This window comes from Perognathus longimembris, chromosome 2 (assembly GCF_023159225.1).
Source record: "Perognathus longimembris pacificus isolate PPM17 chromosome 2, ASM2315922v1, whole genome shotgun sequence".
Classification (NCBI taxonomy): Eukaryota; Metazoa; Chordata; class Mammalia; order Rodentia; family Heteromyidae; genus Perognathus; species Perognathus longimembris.
This window is the reverse complement of record NC_063162.1, coordinates 24361454-24380861: the sequence shown is the minus strand read 5'-3', so window position 1 is coordinate 24380861 and position 19408 is coordinate 24361454. Positions and strand designations below refer to the sequence as shown.

Genomic DNA, 19408 nt, shown 5'->3' with positions numbered 1-19408 from the left:
CAGCACCACATATACAGAAAACGGCCAGAAGCGGCGCTGTGGCTCAAGTGGCGGAGTGCTAGCCTTGAGCGGGAAGAAGCCAGGGACAGTGCTCAGGCCCTGAGTCCAAGGCCCAGGACTGGCCAAAAAAAAAAAAAAAAAATACTTCCTTGGGGGCTGGGAATATGGCCTAGTGGTAAAGTGCTCGCCTCGTATACATGAAGCCCTGGGTTCTGTTCCTCAGCACCTCATATATAGAAAAAAGCCGGAAGTGGCACTGTGGCTCAAGTGGTAGAGTGCTCGCCTTGAGCCAAAAGAAGCCAGGGACAGTGCTCAGGCCCCGAGTCCACGCCCCAGGATTGACATCAAACACAAAACAAAACATAAAAATACTTCCTTAACTACAGAATTTATTGGCAGATTTTATGACAGATTTTACTTTGCTTTGTAACCAAGCATTTCTATTGGATGGATTAGAAGGCCTATCTAGTCTTTAAAAATCTTTTGGTTTCAAAAAAAAATCTCTTTGTTCAATACATCGTAATTCGTTTTTGGTAATTAAATCACTCTCCTTTCCTTCAGATTGAAGTGGTGCCATGCAGCCAGAAGCAGAGAGGGGCAGAGTTCGTGCCAAAAGGCCGGACATGGCACTTTATGTCCCTAAAGCTCGAAGGAATGCAGCACTTCTCAAGACAGATGATAAAGAAAAAAACTGCAATCCTCCTGATTCTGTGCCGAAAGAACAAAAAGAAGATTGTCATTCTCCAAAGGAGATTTCTGTGGACAAATTGGAGACTGAAACACTGAATGTGAATCTAAATAGAAAAGAATATAATTGTAGGGAAGGCAAGAAATCATCAAGAGTAAGGAAAGACACATGCCTTCAAAAGAGAAATAAAGATAGACTTTTTACTAAGAAAAGAACCATGGAATCCAAAGACGTATTATCCCAAGAACATCAGCAAAGAGACCCAAGTGGTGGGATCGTGTCTGGTGTACCTGTACAAAGACATTGTAAACCAAAGGACATGGAGTGTTTAGAAGTTCAAAATACAGCTGTGGCAAGATATGAGGAGACACTTGTAACACAATCTTCTTCAGAAATCAGTGATATTCTACTTCTAAACAAACCATTTCAGAAGGAAGAATTCTGTGATTTTAGTAGGCATGAGTTAAATGGAGAAACTTTAGAAGACAAAAATTTGGAAAGCAGAATCGAAACTGATGCTGAAGTTGTGGAGATCCTCCCCCAGTTTCCCAAAGTTTGTACTACTGTGTTGACACAACCACCAGAGAGTATGCTTGTACCAGTAAAATTAAATTCTGCTCCTGAAATCTCACAAAAACAGATACAACCATCAGATAGAATGTTAAAGCTCACCAGTGGAAGCATCACTGCTGCATCTGTTCCTACAAATCCAGATAATGTCATTGATCAGACTTGTATAGACTCTGAAGCTGAGACTATAGGTGATACAGCCAGTAGTACAAGTCTCATCTTGGGTGAGAAAGATGCAGATTCCATTCTTGATACTATGTGTCACATCTCTCATAAAATACCTGCAGTCAGCAAATTAGAGAACACAAATGACATTGATCCACCAATGATTAGAGAGGGCGAGGACAGCACTGTTCATAAGTTATGTGGAAAGTGTGAACCTTCTGATACAACAGTCCTTGATCATGAAACAGATATAGATAATGGGTCTAGGAGGGTAAGTGCCAGTGCCTGTGAGGCATGTACAATGGGCATTGCGGGTACTGTATGTGATCACATAACTGGAGGCAGCCCTTGTATAGTTGGAATTGGACTACCTGATGAGACTTGTAGCAGTATAAGTACTTTCTCAAAGTGTACAGGAATGAATGCAGATGCAGCTCCTCTTCATGTACCTACAAGTGAGAATGACTCTGGAAATGTCAGCAACCTGCCTACTTGCTTAGATATTTATGCTGAGAGTTTTACAGAGTCAACAGGAAAGTTGATAGAGAGCCTGTCAGATTGTGCTTCTTCCTTACCTATAAAGAAGATTGCTGATAGTAATTGCAATACTTTTTTGGACTCAGAACTCACTGTGTCAAATGGGACAGAAGTACTTTCAGAGAATGCCTTGGGCAATGATCTGGATGGTACTGGTGATATAACAGAAGCATTGCATGAGCTAAGAACTGCTGAACAGTTCCAAACAGAAGAGCAAGATGCCTCCGAAAATGCAGAATTGACGGTATCATTTCCTGATAGAGAATCATCTATAGAAATATCCATGGAGCTAAAAGCAAATGAAATGCCTCACATACAGGGTAGTACTGCTAGTGAGGAGAGCTGGGAATCTATGTTTAATGATGATGGTGACTGTGTGGATCCACGACTTCTGCAAGAGGTATGTTTAGTTGAAACTGCTTAATGCTTATATTAATTTGGGCATCCTAGATTTTGGAAGTAATTTTGGTAGCCATTGTGTACATTCATATATTCACTTTCATTCAATTTAAGGGTTCCTTCCATAACTTAATAGGCTTAAAGACTAAGAAAAGTATCTGATATTTAGAGGTTAAAACTATACAGGATTAAGCCATATCTATTACACTCAAGTCCTAAGAGATATTACCGAATCTGTTGAAGATGAATATAGTGGATCTTTGGCGATTTGATGAGGAAACACAGAGGAGAACTTCAAAAGGGTTTTTCTGTGTGGACAGGATATAGTGTACATGATCCATTTGGGAGAAGGAAATAATTTATAACTTGTAAGTCATACATATTTTATTTTGGTGGATCTTGGGATGCCATTGGTCACAGTAGAAGGAAAGAATTAGACAAGGAAAAGGTAAAAATGTATGGCTATATTTTAAGTTTTTTGCTGATTTAAATCGAAGAATAAATGACTATTGAGTATATGTAGAAAATGTAAGTGAATAATGGCATGCTGGCCATGGTCAGTTAGAGCTCATAAATACAAAACGTTAGAGTGAAGCTATCTTACAAATTCCTTAGCTCAGTCTTTTTATTTTCCTAATTTAAATATTTACACTATGTCCAATAGTTAGTGTCCTTGCTATAAATTAGAACTACCATTGCCAAAAAGTAGAACCACTTCCTCTTTCATTCCTTATTGTGAGTTCACAAAACCTTTGCCTGCAAGGGAAAAAGTAATTTCCCTGTCAGATTCCCATTCTATAAAAGAAAACTGAAGCTTAGTGGACATACTTTTAGGAAAGTCAGAATCAGGACTTTTGTCTTGTTCTTTCATTTATATTTTGACTTTTTCTACCAGACATCTCCTCATTGAAGGGTTTTGTTTGAGCTATTCCAGAGAGGAGTACTAAGTGATGAGTCTTTTGTTTCTAAGAATTAAACTATCAAAGTATAGAAATATTATCACATACCTATGAAAGAGGCACATGAGACCAAAGAGAGTGTAGCCTATTGGACAAGACTTAAATTTCCAGTATCAAGTGGCCCTATTCTGACATAGGCATATTGTTATTATGAGGAGCTCTTTCTACAGTGAAGTCGGGAAACAAACATTACAACATTCCTTAGAATGTTTAGGTGTAGGGGTTAGGAATATGGCCTAGTGGCAAGAGTGCTTGACTTCTATACATGAAGCCCTGGGTTCGGTTCCTCAGCACCACATATATAGAAAAAGTCGGAAGTGGTGCTGTGGTTCAAGTGGCAGAGTGCTAGCCGTGAGCAGAAAGAAGCCAGGGACAGTGCTCAGATCCTGAGTCCAAGGTCCAGAACTGGCAAAAATAAGCAAATAAATAAAAAGAATATTTAGGTGCAGAGAGTAGCCATGAATGAGCTTCTTTTGAGATAATTCCCGTGCAAAATTGCATGAGTACAATGCATTTCATCAGATTTCATCAGATTTCATCAGATTTACCATGTCATTGGTTTCTAAAGTGTGATACTAACATTTTTCCAGTAATTCTGGTACATAAGAGGTTTGCTAGCACTGCTCAGTAGTAACACAACTTAAGTGTATATTAGAATGTGAATAAGTGGTTACTGGTGATAGTTGGCCCATCATTACAAAATCACTGTCAAGCAGAGGTTTAAAATACAAATCAGATTTAAGAAACACTACTGATGCGGGAAGTTAGATAACTGACTTGGGCTCTAAGACCCTCTAAGGTGACTTCCAGGGGCTTTTAAACATTGTTATTGTGAGAACCAGATTCTGAGAAAGTAGCTTAGGAATATTGATTATATTTTGGAGGAGCGAGGTTTATGTATGCATCTAGGTATTTTAGGCCTAGGTGCAAATAGAATTTAGGCAACAACATAGCATTTTGTGGACCACAGGAACATAGGAGTTGCGTGTGACTTAAAGCAGGAAATGACAAGAAAACATATGGAGGACTGTATTCTAAGCTGAAGATAGCCAATGTTTCTATGCCTTTAAAGGGACTTAGGGAGAAGTAGGGGTCTATGTGGAGAGAGAAGCCCGTGTAAGAGCAGAAAAGAGGTAGATGGGCTGGGTGCTGGTGCCTCATGCCTGTTGTTATAGCTACTCAGCAACAAAGTTCATAAGACTGCATGTCCAACCACCAAAAAGCCAGCAGTGGAACTGTGGCCCGTGGTAGAGTGCTAGGTAGTGCCTAGGCCCTGAGTTCAAGCCCCAGGACCACCCCCCCCCCAAAAAAAAAAAGAGGGAGATGAGTGTGAATACAGGCAAATCCAAATCCAAAGTATGCACTTTTCTGCTTTGTATTTTAGAAGATGTAACAAGGATAATATTCTAAAATGCCACAAATCCAATAATATGGTGACTTTTGCTCTAAGTTTATTATTTATATTGCTCAAACATGCCTTATTAAGTGCTAAACCAGACTTCCTGCCTACCTTGAAAATTTTCCAACCAAAAGTTTTTGGCTGTTTTCCCAGGTGGCCTACTTATTTGTTGATAATGGCTGGACATATGAGGCATATCTAATGCTTCTAATAGGTAGGAAGGTATGCTGAAGAATAAGGTGTGGCAGCCATTGGCATGTGAAGGAATTTCTTGTGCACTTGAACCTCTAAGGCTGCCCAGAAAAGGTAGAATATAAATGTGTCACTGTTGTTCTTCTAGAACTGCAACTATGTCCAAAGGTCACAACTAAACCCCTAAAGCTCTGATATAGAATGTTCAGAGATTCAAGTTACTAACTGGTAAAGACAAAAATGTTGGCATGACTTCTTTAAAGCTCTGTAAGATCTTGGTACAAAGTCACTGGTATTATTGTTTCTGGGGGGAAAAAATCTTTGCATAGTCCTGCTGCCTTCTGTATTGGTTAGCAAATTTATTGGTAGAAGGGTAGTGAGCTGTCAGCAACACAGCACTAATATTGATAGATAGGCATTTGGTACCTTCATTAGTCATATCCATTTTTCACTTGGGTTTAAAGATAGAGGCAAATAGGGAAGGAGTATCTGTATTTTAAAGCCTTTCATTTGGGAAGTCTTTTGCTTACAAACATCCACCAGCCTGGTATACCCATAGAAAAATGGATTGGAATAGCGCTCATTCAAGGCATTCAGGTGTAAATTGATACAGGGAATATAAGGGCTAATCAGTAATCTTACTCAGAATTTCTTTTGAGTAGATTGGCTAGCTACTGGGCTTCTTAAGGAAAGTCCAAAGGGATCCTGGTTAAATTACTGATCCTTCAGATTGTGGGTCATGCTTTGTTGGGTCAAGATTGCCTTACTTAAACAAGTAGGACTGAATCTGCTATTGAAGGCTTAGAAGTACATATTTTTTGTCTATTTGCTAAGAGGGATAGATAGGCAAAAATTAATAAATAAGAGAAATTTAGGAGAAAACATCCCTGCATATGACTGACACACAATTATCAGAGAAATCAAGCATTAGACAAAATTATAATAAACCCAAAAATCTGTTAGTTTTGTAGTTTTTCTTAGGTCTCACAGACCACTATTTCATACCTTTAACGTTTCCTCTTTTTTCCCTTAATTTTACTATACCAGTGTAGTCCACACTTACCAATGACATACATCTCTGCTTCTGGTTCTTCCAAGAATACAGGGAAGAGGAGGAAAATGTGCGTTTTCCTGCCCTTCTGATGTTGACTGAATTTATCCTCACTCATGCTCTTTGTTAATTCTCTCCATCCTGCTAGTGCACGTCCCCCCCCCAATCTGTTTTACTTTCCTGTCATTTATTTTCTTTAAACCTTTTAAAAAGTATGTATTGGTGTATTCATTGCATCAAGTTTCATTATGTCCTGTATTAAGTTTTGCTCAGAATAACCCTCTCCAATTCTTTCTTTTCTACCATCCCCCCAGTTACCAGTTGTCAATAGCTTCTATTGAGGTTCCTTATGCAGTCTTCATACATAGTTGATCTGTTGTTTGAAATTAATCATCCTGCATCTTGTTTTTCCCTCTTTCCCCTCATCATCTTACATAACTTCATAGTTAAAATAACAAATTTGTGTTTTTATGTATGTGCATATAAATATATTGTGGGCTCTCTCTCTCAACTTCCCCTCGCTTGGGGGGGGGAAGGGGCTTGTCCGCCCCTTCCTGGGTGGTCCTTTATCGCTCTCATGTGGGAGCGATGGCCACAGGTAGCCTCCTCTCTCTCTCTCTACTTCCCCTCGCTTGGGGGGGAAGGGGCTTGTCTGCCTCTTCCTGGGTGGTCCATTATCGCTCATGCGGGAGCGATGGCCACAGGTAGCCTCGGTGGCGTGTGGTCGCAGGGTGCCCCAAAACCGCCAAGAATGACACGGATGTGCGGGCCCCTGGAGAAAACCTCTAGGGCTTCTGTTTATTCAAATGAGGAGCCTCCCAGATATACCCCAAAGGCGGGCACAAGAGAGGGGCCCCTGATTGGTCCCAAGGGGCTGTCCCTCAAGTGATGTCAGACTTCCTTCTCTTCCTGTTAAAGACAGAAAGGGGAGGGACAGGCTGAGGTCAGCTGTGGCCCCTTAAAGGTGCAGCTGACCCCAACAATATATAAGTGTGTACACATATGTATATATCCATGAACTTGCTTTTGGTTTTGTTGTTTTTTACCTGGGCTTGAATGCAGGGCCTAGTTACTGTCCCTGAGCAATTCTTCCCTTCAGCCACTTCCCTTCTACTACTTGAGCCACAGGTCCACTTCTGACTTTTTCTGAGTAGTTTATCGGAGATAAGAGTCTCATGGACTTTCCTGCCCAGGCTAGCTTTGATGATTCCTCAGCCTCCTGAGTAACTAGGATTATGGTCATGAGCCACTGGCACCTGGCATTATGTTTGTCCTTTAGGTCTAGCTTCCATATATGAGTGAAATCATGCTTTTTTTTTTTTTTTTTTTTTGAGGCTATAGTGAAGGAAATGGTTTTCCTGATGTTTTTCTCATCTTACTCATTGTTAATGTATGGAAGTGCTACTAAGTTTTTTGAAGGCTGATTTTTTATATCTTGCTGTAGGGTCTGTTAAGTATACAGTCATATCATCTTCGAATAGGGATAAAATATCCCTATACTTGACTTCTTCCTTACATATTTGAACCCATATTTTTTTTCTCTCTAGGAATTCTAGTACCATACTAAGGAATAGTAGGGAAAGTAGATACCCTTAGTCTTAACTTTAAGGGAAGTGATTTCAGTTTTTCACCCTTTATGTTGTATACGGGTTTGTTATAGGTAGCCTTTAAGTTCAAGTTCTACTTCTAGGTTTTTCAGAGTTTTTATCATACAGGCTGTTGAATTTTGTGTAAGACTATTCTACATTGATTAGGATGATTTTTGTTCTAGGTCTTGTTTATGTGATGTATTTTATTAGTTCACATGTGTTGCATCCCTTGGATGAAACCAACTAGATTTTTTGGTTTGTTGCTGAATTTTGTGTGTAAGGATTTTATTGACAGTTTTTGCATCAGTGTTTCTCAAAGAGGTTGATCTGTAATTCTCTTTCTTTGTTGTGCTTCTGTCTGATTTTGGAATGGGTTTAGTACATGTTTCATAGAATGAGCTCAATAGTGTTCCTTCTCTTTTTCATGGGAGTGTTTGAGATGTGTTGGTGTTAGTTTTCTTTGAAGGTCTGCTACAATTTGGCCATTAATCCATCCAGCCTGGGTCTTTTCTTTGTTAGAAGACTATTATTGCTTCACATTGCGTGCTGTAGGTATGTTTTACGTGGTTTATATGCTGTTGATTCAGTTGTGATGGGTCAAATAGATTTAAAATTTTTTTTTCAAATTTTTATTATCAAACTGATGTACAGAGAGGTTACAGTTTCATATGTTAGGCATTGGATACATTTCTTGTACTGTTTGTTACCTCGTCCCTCATCCTCCCCGCCCCCTTTCCCTTTCCCCCCATGCGGTGTTCAGTTCGCTTACACCAAACAGTTTTGCAAGTATTGCTTTTGTAGTTGTCTTTTTTTACCCTGTGTCTAATCCTTTTTTCTTTTTTTGCCAGTCCTGAGCCTTGGACTCAGGGCCTGAGCACTTTCCCTGGCTTTTTTTTGCTCAAGGCCAGCACTCTGCCACTTGAGCCATAGCACCACTTCTGGCTGTTTTCTATATATGTGGTGCTGGGGAATCGAACCTAAGGCTTCATGTATATGAGGCAAGCACTCTTGCCACTAGGCCATATTCCCAATCCTTTAATCCTTTTTTTCCCCCTAGGTTTTCCAGCTTATTTGAATATAAGTTTTCAAAATATTCTTCATAACCCTTGGATTTCTTTGGTATTTGTTGTGATAGTCCATCCCTTCTTTATCTCTAATTTTGTTAAATTGAATCTCTTCTCTCCTTTTGGTCAAATTAGGGTTTATCAACCTTATTTATTTTTCAAAGAACCAACCTTTGTCTCATTAATTCTTTGTATTGTTTTTTAGTCTTTCATTCATTTTTGCCCAAATCTTTACTAATTCTATCTGTTGATAGTGTGTTTGGTTTGTTCCTGTTTCTCTAGAAGTTTGAGGTATATCATCAGACTATTTGAGAGCTCTCTCTCTCTGTGTGAGGGAGGATCATATAAGCCTTCATAATATAATTTTTCTCCTCAGCACTGCTTTTGCTGCATCCCAATGGTTCTAGTAGGATGTGTTTTCATTTTAATTTGGTTCTAGAGCTTTTTGATTGCTCCTTTTGAATAACAGAGTTACTTGTCTGTCATTCAACAATATGTTGTTCTGTTCTTCATTCTCCATGTGTTTGAATGTTTTCTGTAGTAACTTTGCTGTTGAGTTCTAATTTAATTTTATATTATCTGGTAGAATATGAGTACTTATTTTGCTTTTCTTGTACTTGCTAAGGCCTGTTTTATTTCCTAGAATATGGTTTATTTTGGAAAAAGTTTCCTGGGCTGCTTGAAGAATGTGTATTGTGCAATAGTTGGATGAAATTTCCTATAAATACTGTTTTTCATTTGGTCTGTGGTGTCATTTAATTCTGAGGTTTATTGATTTTTGTTTGTTTGTTTGAATGCCTGTTTATTTGTGAGAGTGGGATATTGAAGTCTCCCACTGTTATTGAGATAGAGTCTCAATCTAGTTGTATCACTATTTGGTAAATATGTTAATCACTATAATTTCCTCTTCATAGATTCCAATTACTAATATGAAGTGACTTTCTTTGTCTTTTCTGGCTGATTTTAGTTTGAAATCTATTATACTTAGTTATTATACAGTCCTAACTATAGTTTAGTTTATTATATTGAACAATGTTTAATTAAAAGTACTTAGAAGTATATTCTTAATACAAATTTCCAAGACCTGAGTTAGCATTTTATTAATAGCCCTTAAACTATAAAGGACTAGGAACCTGAATTTCATCATGTCTTAGAGATGGAACTTTATAAGCTGTCTTTTTAAAAAATGCAGTGTTAGTATTGGAAATCATTTTTGGACCATGTGATTCAGTTGTTCCACTTGTGAGTATATATCAAAAGGAAATTATATCTGCATATCAAAGAGATACCTGCATATCCATGTTTATTGCTATATTATTCATAATGACTAAGTTAAGGAACCAGCCTAGATAACCATCAGAAGATAAATGGCTAAAGAAAATAAGAAACATATACACAATAGAACATTACTTGTCCATAAAAAAGAATGATATCATTTACAGCCACGTGGGTAGAACTGAAGAATATTATGTTAAGTGAAATAAGTTGGCAAAGAAGGATAAATTCTCTTTCACGTGTGAATGCTGTAAAAAAAATGTCAATTTTCACGTAGAATAGTGGTTACTAGATGCAAGAAAAGCTGGGGAGGGAGGTTGGATAACAGATACTAAAACACAAATGAGTATTAAGTTGTAATGTTCTACAGCATAGTGGCTACCTATAGTTCACAATAAGCTTGTGTATTATATGAATAATTACAAGAGAAGAGCTTATTTTGTGTTTGGTCCCAAACACAAAATAATTAGGAGATGGAAATGTTAGTTACCATTTCTTATCTGTATATACCTGCATTGAGAAAAATCACACGATACCTCCTACATTTGTAGTTCTCATTTGTCAGTCAAAAACCCCTATGGTTGTGCATCCTTAAAATCTTCACACTTTGGGAAGTGGAGGCAGGTGGATTAAGAATTTGAGTCCAGCCTGGGCTATCTGTAGTGAGACTCTGTTTCTTACAAAAAGTATTGGAAGCTAATAAAAAATATTGGTACTGGGTACCACAACAGTAACAGAGCTTCATATTTTTCTGGGGTTTTTGGTTTTTATGTCCCCTTCCCCCTTTTTTTTTGTTAATTAATGGAGTGTGCTGAATGTCTTAATTTTGTTCAAGTGACTGCAGAACCTGGAAAAGCTGTTGCTGCTGGTGCTGCATAACATACTGCTATTATTGGTCTTTTATATAAATATATAGAAACAAACACACATATAGTTGGAATTTTTTGAAAACGTAGCTGTGCTAGTGTTCCATGTTGAGTTGGCATTATATAGGATTTAATAGCCATGTTGGTATAGAAACATTAAACTTATTTTTTTCCATGTATTAGAAAGGTCTTATTCTTGTGTTTTTTATTATGAAAACTAATAAAATTTTCTCCAAATAAAGAAAAAAAATATTTGAGTTGCAATGTTGACTACTTTGATTTGATCATTATACATTTTATACATATCTCGAATTATCACACATACCCCATAAATAGGTACAATTCAAGTATTTGGTTTTTTTTCCAATCCTGGGGCTTGAACTTTCAGCTTTTTCAGAGTAGTTTATTGGAGGTAAGAGTCTCATGGAACTTTCCTGCCTGGGCTGGCTTCAAACTGCAATGCTCAGATCTCAGCCTTCTGAGTAGCTAGGATTACAGGTGTGAGCCACCTGTGCCTGGCTTCAAGTATTTGTTATTAAAATATCATTTCTAAGACTGCCTTATTAGAAACACAAAACTATATAGCAACACAAAACTATAAACTATTTTACCATTGAGCCAACTCTGGACCTGCCAGGAAAGCCTATAATGTAGTCTGGGCCCTCTTGTTTTTATAGAAAAACGAAAGCTCAGAAAGGTCTTATTTACTAAGCTAAGGGCTGTTAGTTCCAGAATTAGTATTAGAATCAATGCTTCTGGGTTTCTAGTCCTGGACTCTTTCCATGATTTTAAGCTGAAGTTCTCATGAGAGAACTAACAGTACCATTTCTTTCTTTCTTTTTTTTTTTTTTTTTGCCAGTCCTGGGCCTTGGACTCAGGGCCTGAGCACTGTCCCTGGCTTCTTCCCGCTCAAGGCTAGCACTCCGCCACTTGAGCCACAGCGCCGCTTCTGGCCGTTTTCTGTATATGTGGTGCTGGGGAATCGAACCTAGGGCCTCGTGTATCCGAGGCAGGCACTCTTGCCACTAGGCTATATCCCCAGCCCTAACAGTACCATTTCTAATCAAGTAAATTTTCTTCCTTTTTCTTTTCATTCATTCATTTGTTTTTTTTTTAACTTGATTTTGGTGGTGCTGTGTTTGGTCCCAGTACATTGTGTTCTAAGTGCATAAGCTTATCATGTGCTTATCATTAAGCTTACAATTCTGTATTTTCTCACATGCTAGTTGATAGATACAAGTTAAGATTTATGCATTCATTGCCCATTTGCTGGAATTTCAACAGCTTTTCAAATGGTCCACATGTATAATATAAACACCTAGTGGTAAACACCCAGTCATTGTTGTATTCATGAGCAGATTCGTATTGACAAAATAACAAAGGTTAACGAATGGGAATGCAGTTGTGTATGTATATAAGGGAGAATATTTTACAATGCCTTGATTTAATATGAGCATTCACGTACATATTTCTACCACCCTAGTTATCAGGAAACATGAAGAACAGAGAAAGCATTCAAGAGCCTAGATTTGATTATTACAACAATGAACTTCCTGATATAGACCTCAGTGAATGTGAGTTCCCACATGTCATTGAAATTTATGACTTCCCCCAAGAATTTCGTACAGAAGACCTTCTCCGGGTTTTCTGCAGTTACCAGTAAGTATTTGCAAGTGGTTGGTTACCAGTGCTGGGGAAGGTAAAGTAAAGTCTTGATATGTTCACTGAAAAATTATCTCTTGCTTTTATATTCCCCATTGTTTACCTTAGCATTAGATTTGTCTGCTGCTTTTAGGTCTCTTAGAAATGTTGTCTATCAGAAATGGTGACACTAATCAAGATGTATTTTACATGTGAATTGACATGCTGAATTGAATCATTTAAGGATAATCATACATTTATTTAACAAATATTGTATACTAAACTTCTAAGTTCCTTGAAAATGCCCGGTAACTTTGCTAGACCTCATTTTTTTTTTTTTTGGCCAGTCCTGGGCCTTGAACTCAGGGCCTGAGCACTGTCCCTGGCTTCCTTTTGCTCAAGGCTAGCACTCTGCCACTTGAGCCACAGCACCACTTCTGGCCATTTTCTGTATATGTGGTGCTGGGGAATTGAACCCAGGGCTCATGTATACGAGGCAAGCTCTCTTGCCACTAGGCCATATCCCCAGCCCCAAGACCTCATTTTATCATTTAAGAAGATCGCTATTTCTGATTACTCCAAAATTTGTCTTCATGGTGCTTGTAGTCCATTTATATTTATTGTAATATTAATATATTTGGATTCACATCTAAATATATGTATTTATATTTTCTTGTTATCTTTATTGTATGTGTTTACCTTTCCTATCCTTTTCTTTCTAGCCTTCTTTTGGATTGATTAGGTATTTTTTTCTCATTCCACAAATAAAAAAATGATTATGTGTTTCATTCTTTAGTACTCCCTACAGAAATTATAAAATGTATATTTAATTGATTAATAGCTAACGCTAATTTTATGTCTTCTTTCCAAAACCTGTAAGGACTTTCTCTTAATTTCTCTTTCTCTCCTAATTTATATGCCATTATGACTATTTGATTCTTTTTCCTCCTATGGGGGTTTATCATTTAACTTAGTAATAAGTAGTCTGCTAGTTACAAACTTGTTTTTGTTTCGTAAAGGCTTGACTTCTTCATTCTTTTGATTTACAGTATTGAGGATCAAATCCAGGGCTTTGTACATGCTAGACAAGTACTCTATCTACAGCTGAGTGACAACTCCAGATATTCAGCTTTATCCTTAAAAGATTTTTGCTGGGTATAGAATTCTAGATTGGCAGCTATTTTTCTCTCTGAAGCTTGAAGATAATTTACTGTCTTCTGTCTTCTCAGTGATGAGTGGTCACATAAAGGCTTTGTAGTTTTTTGTTTTTATTTGTCCTGAGCTTGCTTTTTTTGGCCTATTAAATCAGTGGATTACCGTTTTTCATTATTTTAGAGAACTTTATTCGTCAACTATTACCTCTTTCCTAGTCTCTCATCTTCTTTAAAGTGCTCATCAGATGTGTATTAGAGCTTCTCATTTAATCCTCAAGTTATCTCTTTCATATTCTATCTCTTAGTTCTATTACATTCTGAGTGATAGCTTTATTCTAATTAGTGTGTATTTGTGTGTGTTATACATTTGTGTGTGTGCATGTATTATGTGTGTACATTTTTTGGTGTTATTGATGTTTGAATCAGGGACTTGTACTTACCACTCCTTTTTGCTTCAGTTACTTTTTAATAGGATCTGCCCAGCCTAGTCTGCAGTCCTGTTTTGACTTCTATGTGGCAGAGATGAAAGGTAGACATCACTGCACTCAGTTTTTGTTTATTAAGGTGAAATCTCAAACTTTTTGTCTGGGCTGGCCTCAAACCATCATCCTTCAGATCTCTGCCTCCCCTGTAGCCAAGATTACAGGTGTTACCACATCCCATTTTCTTTAAGTATATTAAACATAGATCCTCTGTAGTCTCAAATTACCTGAAGTCTTTTTAGTTCTTTTCTGGTATTTTATATTTCTTCAAGACTTTACTCACAATGTCTTCCTTCTTAGGTTTTTAAAATTTTTAGTTGTGAGCTGATGATAAAGTTGAACTGATCCTTGGAATTTTATTTGTGGGAATTGAGGCCTCCAATGAAAGAAGCACCAAAGACACTAGTAGTCTAGGTGCTCTCTGAACTAAACTATAGACTTGAGGCTTTTCTGGCCAGTCAGAAATAGTCAAATGGAGAATTATTTTAAAAATCATTATATTCACAACTCTTTTAGTACCATTCACTTGCCAACCTTTTGATATGGTGCCAAATTCTTTCTCTTCTTTTGCAAGGTACAGGTGTATTGATAGAGTAGTTTTTGTAAGTTACATTCGTAATTCCTTATCTTTTTTTCAGTAACCTGGGCTTGAACTCAGGCCTTACACACTAGCATAACTTGCTTACTTGAATGTGTTTTACCACTTGTGCCATGCCTTCAACCTCGCTTTTTGCTGGTTATTTTGGGGATAGTGTCTCTCAAACTTTCTACACAGGCTGGCTTTAAACCTTGATCCTTTGTGTCTCAGCCTCCTTAGTAGCTAACAATAAACAGCTAGCTTACTAGCTAGTGAGCCACTGACACCTATCAATTTCATTTAAGTGGATCAAGAACTTTAACCTACTCTTATCCTACACCCTCTGAATGTACTTTACTAATGGGATAAACTATTTTTTACTTTTTATAATATATATTTGTCCATAAATTATACTCGTTTTTTGTTTATGTCCGTGAATACATTTCCTTTGTCTTCCAGAGGTAATTTTATGGACACAGTTCTTCACATTCATATTTCATTCATTTAATTTTATTTAAATTATGTCGTGAAAATAGCAGGTATAATTGGTATAAGTGTAAGTGACCTTTAGAACAATTGCACAAACTCCTGATATGTATATAGTTGATATATTTATAGAAGGTAAGATTCGGAAGTATATCTTTTATTTCTAGATTTAAGAAAAAAATAAACTACAGGAATAAAGAAAAGTACTAAGAAAAGGAATTAAGAAATTAAGAGAAGTATTCAGGGTCTAGAAGAAAGTCAGTGCCAGGAAGGATTAATTGTATTTTAATGTTACAATCCTGATTGATAAAATTAATTGATAAATCATATGTAGCCTTTGTGCTGGCATTATAGGTAAGTCCCACCATACCCCACTATATATGAATTTGTTAGATTCTACATCAAGATAGAGCTCCTAATTCTTAAAGGGCCAAGTACCAACTTTTTTAGGCAACTTGCTCTGTCTCACAAAAGCAGCCATAAATAATATATAATTGTAAAATAAAGCTTTATTTATAAAAAATATGACTTGTTTTATGTAAAGTGGTAGATTAAAAACTATGTATAGAAGTTATATACTTATTTATGTAATATGTAAGCAAACAATTGTTAAATAAAGCTTTAATTATAAAAATGTCTTGTTTTTATGTAAAGTGATAGAATGGACTAAAAGCTATGTAACAGTTATGTACTTATTTAATCAGTTAAATTTGATTCAAGGAGAGCATCCATTTAGTACCTGGATGAAATAAAGTGAATAGATCCTAGAGGAGAGTTAATCTCTACCATAAATCTTACTCTAAATATGTGGTGTAGGTCAGTTATTTGATTACAAGTATGTTAAGACCCAATATTAAGCTCTGATCAATTCTTAACAGATCTTTAAAAGCAGTCAAAGCTACCTTAGATTGTCATTAATAATCATAATTCTTAAATCATGAATTTGTTGATGTCTAGAATTTCCTCTAGAATAGTTAATTCTTATGAATTATTTGCTTTGTTTCTACCTAACCTTAACAAGCCATGAAACAGTTTTTCTATAAAATCCAAACTCATTCCTAAAAGAGAATTTCAAAGTATTATGAAATCTGACTCTTCAGATCCCTTCTAAGTCTTTTGCCATCTAGTTTGTAAACTATGTTATAGCTGAGACTTTTACTGTTAAAATCTTTCAGTCTTCAGTCTGTATCATGGTCAGTTTATATCACGGTCAAGCTTATCTTATATTCAGAAAATTCTCTTATTTTTCTGCCCAAGGAATATTTTTTATTCATTGTTAAAGTGGGACGATAGCAGTATTGTTTTCTTTTATAGTAATTATAATTCTTTAAAGGTTATGATATAAAAGTTTATACTGTCTCTGAGTCAGATAGAAAAGTCATATTCTTGTTTTATCACTCTATTCATCAGTACTAATTATTTTCCTGATCTACATTGCAGTTAAAAATGAGTGCCATTCATTTGCCTACTGAGTACTCAACATCATGTTCTTGACCTTGTCATAGATGACCTTACTGCCATTTCTGCAACAGTTCTGAAAAAGATTACTGTACCCATTTTTATAGATAGCAAATTTCAACTCAAGAGTGATTAAACCAGCTTAGTGTCTGAAGATAGGAGAACCTTGGATCCATTTACGACTGGTCTTCCAACCCATGTTCTTTTCCAATGAATAGTTGAGTCCATGAGCAGTTTGGTATTTGTAGCTGAAAAAAATAACTTGCCTAATATCTCTTGTATCCATTATTCTGTTTCAAAATAAGATATTTGCCTAGTATTAAATGATCATTCTTTTGATTCCTTCCAATCTGGTATTTTAATTTCTCTTTGTGAATACTTTTATTCTGAAGTTTTCTAACTTTGCCACAGTTTTTCCTATTATCTTTCTTACAAATAAGAAGTAATACATAAACGTCTATGTTTATAGTTGTTTCTATCACTTAACTTTTTTTTAATAAAAAAGAATTTGAATGACATTTTGCATTGTAATTTCCTCTCTCTGTCTCTTGTCTGTCTCTCAAGGTCATACTTCATATTTGCATTAAGTCCAAGTGACCTTTCCTGACTACCCCTCATATATTCTTTTATCCCTTCTCTGCTTCCTCTTTCCATCTCTTCTCATTTCCTAATTGTAAGAACATCTTTTATAAATAGAACATTGAATACTTTATCTCCCCAAGAGACTTGTGAGGATTAATTAGTTGGTATCTATAAAATGTTTGGGAGCATAAAGTGCTCCCAGGTAATTTTTTTATGACAGTCTTATTGCTTTTAACTTTCAGTGGCTTCTTCTGTCCTCCAAGCTGTTTTTGTGTCATTATTCCCATTCCACCTCTGCACTCACTGAGTGCTTCCTCAGTCTTATGAAATGCTTTATATGTGTCTATTTAAAAGATGTTTTTTAAAAGTAAATTTTATTTTAAGAAATTGTTTTCTTCTGTTACAGAAAGAAAGGATTTGATATTAAGTGGGTAGATGATACACATGCTCTAGGAGTATTCTCCAGTCCAATTACAGGTATTCATTCAGTGAATTTTAGTATTTCATTCTTTCCATTTTTTTTCTCTTCCTACTTGTTCTTATTTCTCTTCTATTCTAGCCATTGTCATTTTATTCAACCAATCCCTGAAAGAATAGATACTGGTTTTTGAAATATGCTGCTTTGGTTATTCTTATGTTTCCTTTGTCCCTTTCTACTTTGCTCCAGTGGTATTAGGAGAATAGTTTCCTCCTTTCAAGGAAATTTGTGTCGTTAATGTGATAAGTCATTTTACTGCACAAACAGTAACAGGTCTCAAGAAGATAGTAGAACCAAATTTTACAGTTGTTATTTTTTCCCATCAGGCAAATGAATTTGAAGTGACCTACCCAGTGAGAAATTGTAATACGTATGCTGAGTATTTGGTTGGACCCTGTGAACATACCCATATACACACACATATATAATTGGGCTTATAATAGATAGGATGCAGAGGAATTCATAGAAATTAGAGATATTAGAATGTTTCTGTCTAAACAATATAGAACACAGGTCTACAAACTTATTTTGTAAAAAACCTAGTTTTAGGTGTAGTGGCGGTCTATCACTGCTTAACTCTGCTATGGTAGAAAGCAGTCTACAAACAAATGGATATGACTCTGTCTTATTGTTTGTTTTTTATTTTTAGTGCCAATCCTGGGGCTTGAAATCAGGGCCTGAATGTTGTCCCTGAGCTTTTGTGCTCAAACCAGTACTCTCCCACTTGAGCCATATAGTTCCACTTCTGGCTTTTTGTGCTTAATAGGAGATAAGAGTCTCACAGACATCTCTTCTCCGTCAGGCTTTGAACCGTAATCCTCAGTTCTCAGCCTCCCGAGTAGCTAGGATTATAGGTATGAGCCACCAGTACCCAGCCATTAAGTTTTATTTACGAAAACAGGTAGTTGGCTGGATTTGGTCCTAAAGCCATAGTTTGTTGATCCCTGATCTAATATAATCACTATCAATTTGTTCTTTACAGATCTTCTGTATCTTACGGTAACGTTTTTTCTTGTTATGAAAAAAAAATAACATCTAGATGTAGATTCTAAGAACTAGCCCTAAAAATTCCTCTGTATGATGTCTTCTACTTCCTTGCAGCTCGTGATGCTCTGGGTATTAAACATACCATGGTGAAGATCCGGCCCCTGTCACAAGCTACAAGAGCAGCTAAGGCCAAAGCTAGAGCTTACGCTGGTGAGCCTGTCCTCTCTGCAGTTCTTTCTCATTGACATTATTGTTCTTTACAGTAGTTGTGTCCTACCTAGAATTGTAAAAACTTACTTTTCCTGTTAGAGGAAGTGTGGATTTTGTTTGTTTTTTATAGAATTGAACCCAGAATCTCAAGCAAAAGAGAAGCATCTTATATTTGAGCCACACTCCTGGTCCCTTCTATGGAACAGGGTCTCTATAATTTTGCCTGGGCTGTTTTCAAACAGCTCTTTCTGCCTATGCTTCCTAAGTAGCTGGGATTACAGATGTATGTCACCATACCCAGCAGGAAGTATTCTCTTAAGGACAGAAAGGGGAAAAAAGATCATGTTGGAAATACTCCATCTCAGTATCCACTTGAAGAACAGGTGAAACTAACTGCAGATACTATAGTAGCCAGTTTGCAATATCTTAGCTATTTTGATAGAGTCACTGAAATAAGGTGTGTTAATGCAGATAATGAAGTCCGGGTTGTTTGTGCTTTGCCATGTTAATTTCCTCTGATCATCATCTATAAGGCTTGTATTAATTACTGCTGATGCAGCCCTTGTTAGTCAATTTTGCATGTTAATTACTGAGTTAAA

General features: G+C 36.6%; 1 protein-coding gene across 2 annotated transcripts in view; it reads left to right on the top strand.

The window, feature by feature from the left end:
- Window positions 1-19408, top strand: part of R3hcc1l (R3H domain and coiled-coil containing 1 like) — a 69746-nt gene that overhangs the window by 38863 nt on the left and 11475 nt on the right. For both annotated transcript variants that reach the window (XM_048338513.1, XM_048338512.1), the window contains exons 2-5: window positions 562-2360; window positions 12238-12413; window positions 17541-17611; window positions 18714-18809. In XM_048338513.1, coding sequence (XP_048194470.1) covers window positions 576-2360; window positions 12238-12413; window positions 17541-17611; window positions 18714-18809 — 2128 coding nt within the window. In that variant the 5' untranslated portion in view covers window positions 562-575. The remainder of the gene's footprint in view (window positions 1-561; window positions 2361-12237; window positions 12414-17540; window positions 17612-18713; window positions 18810-19408) is intronic.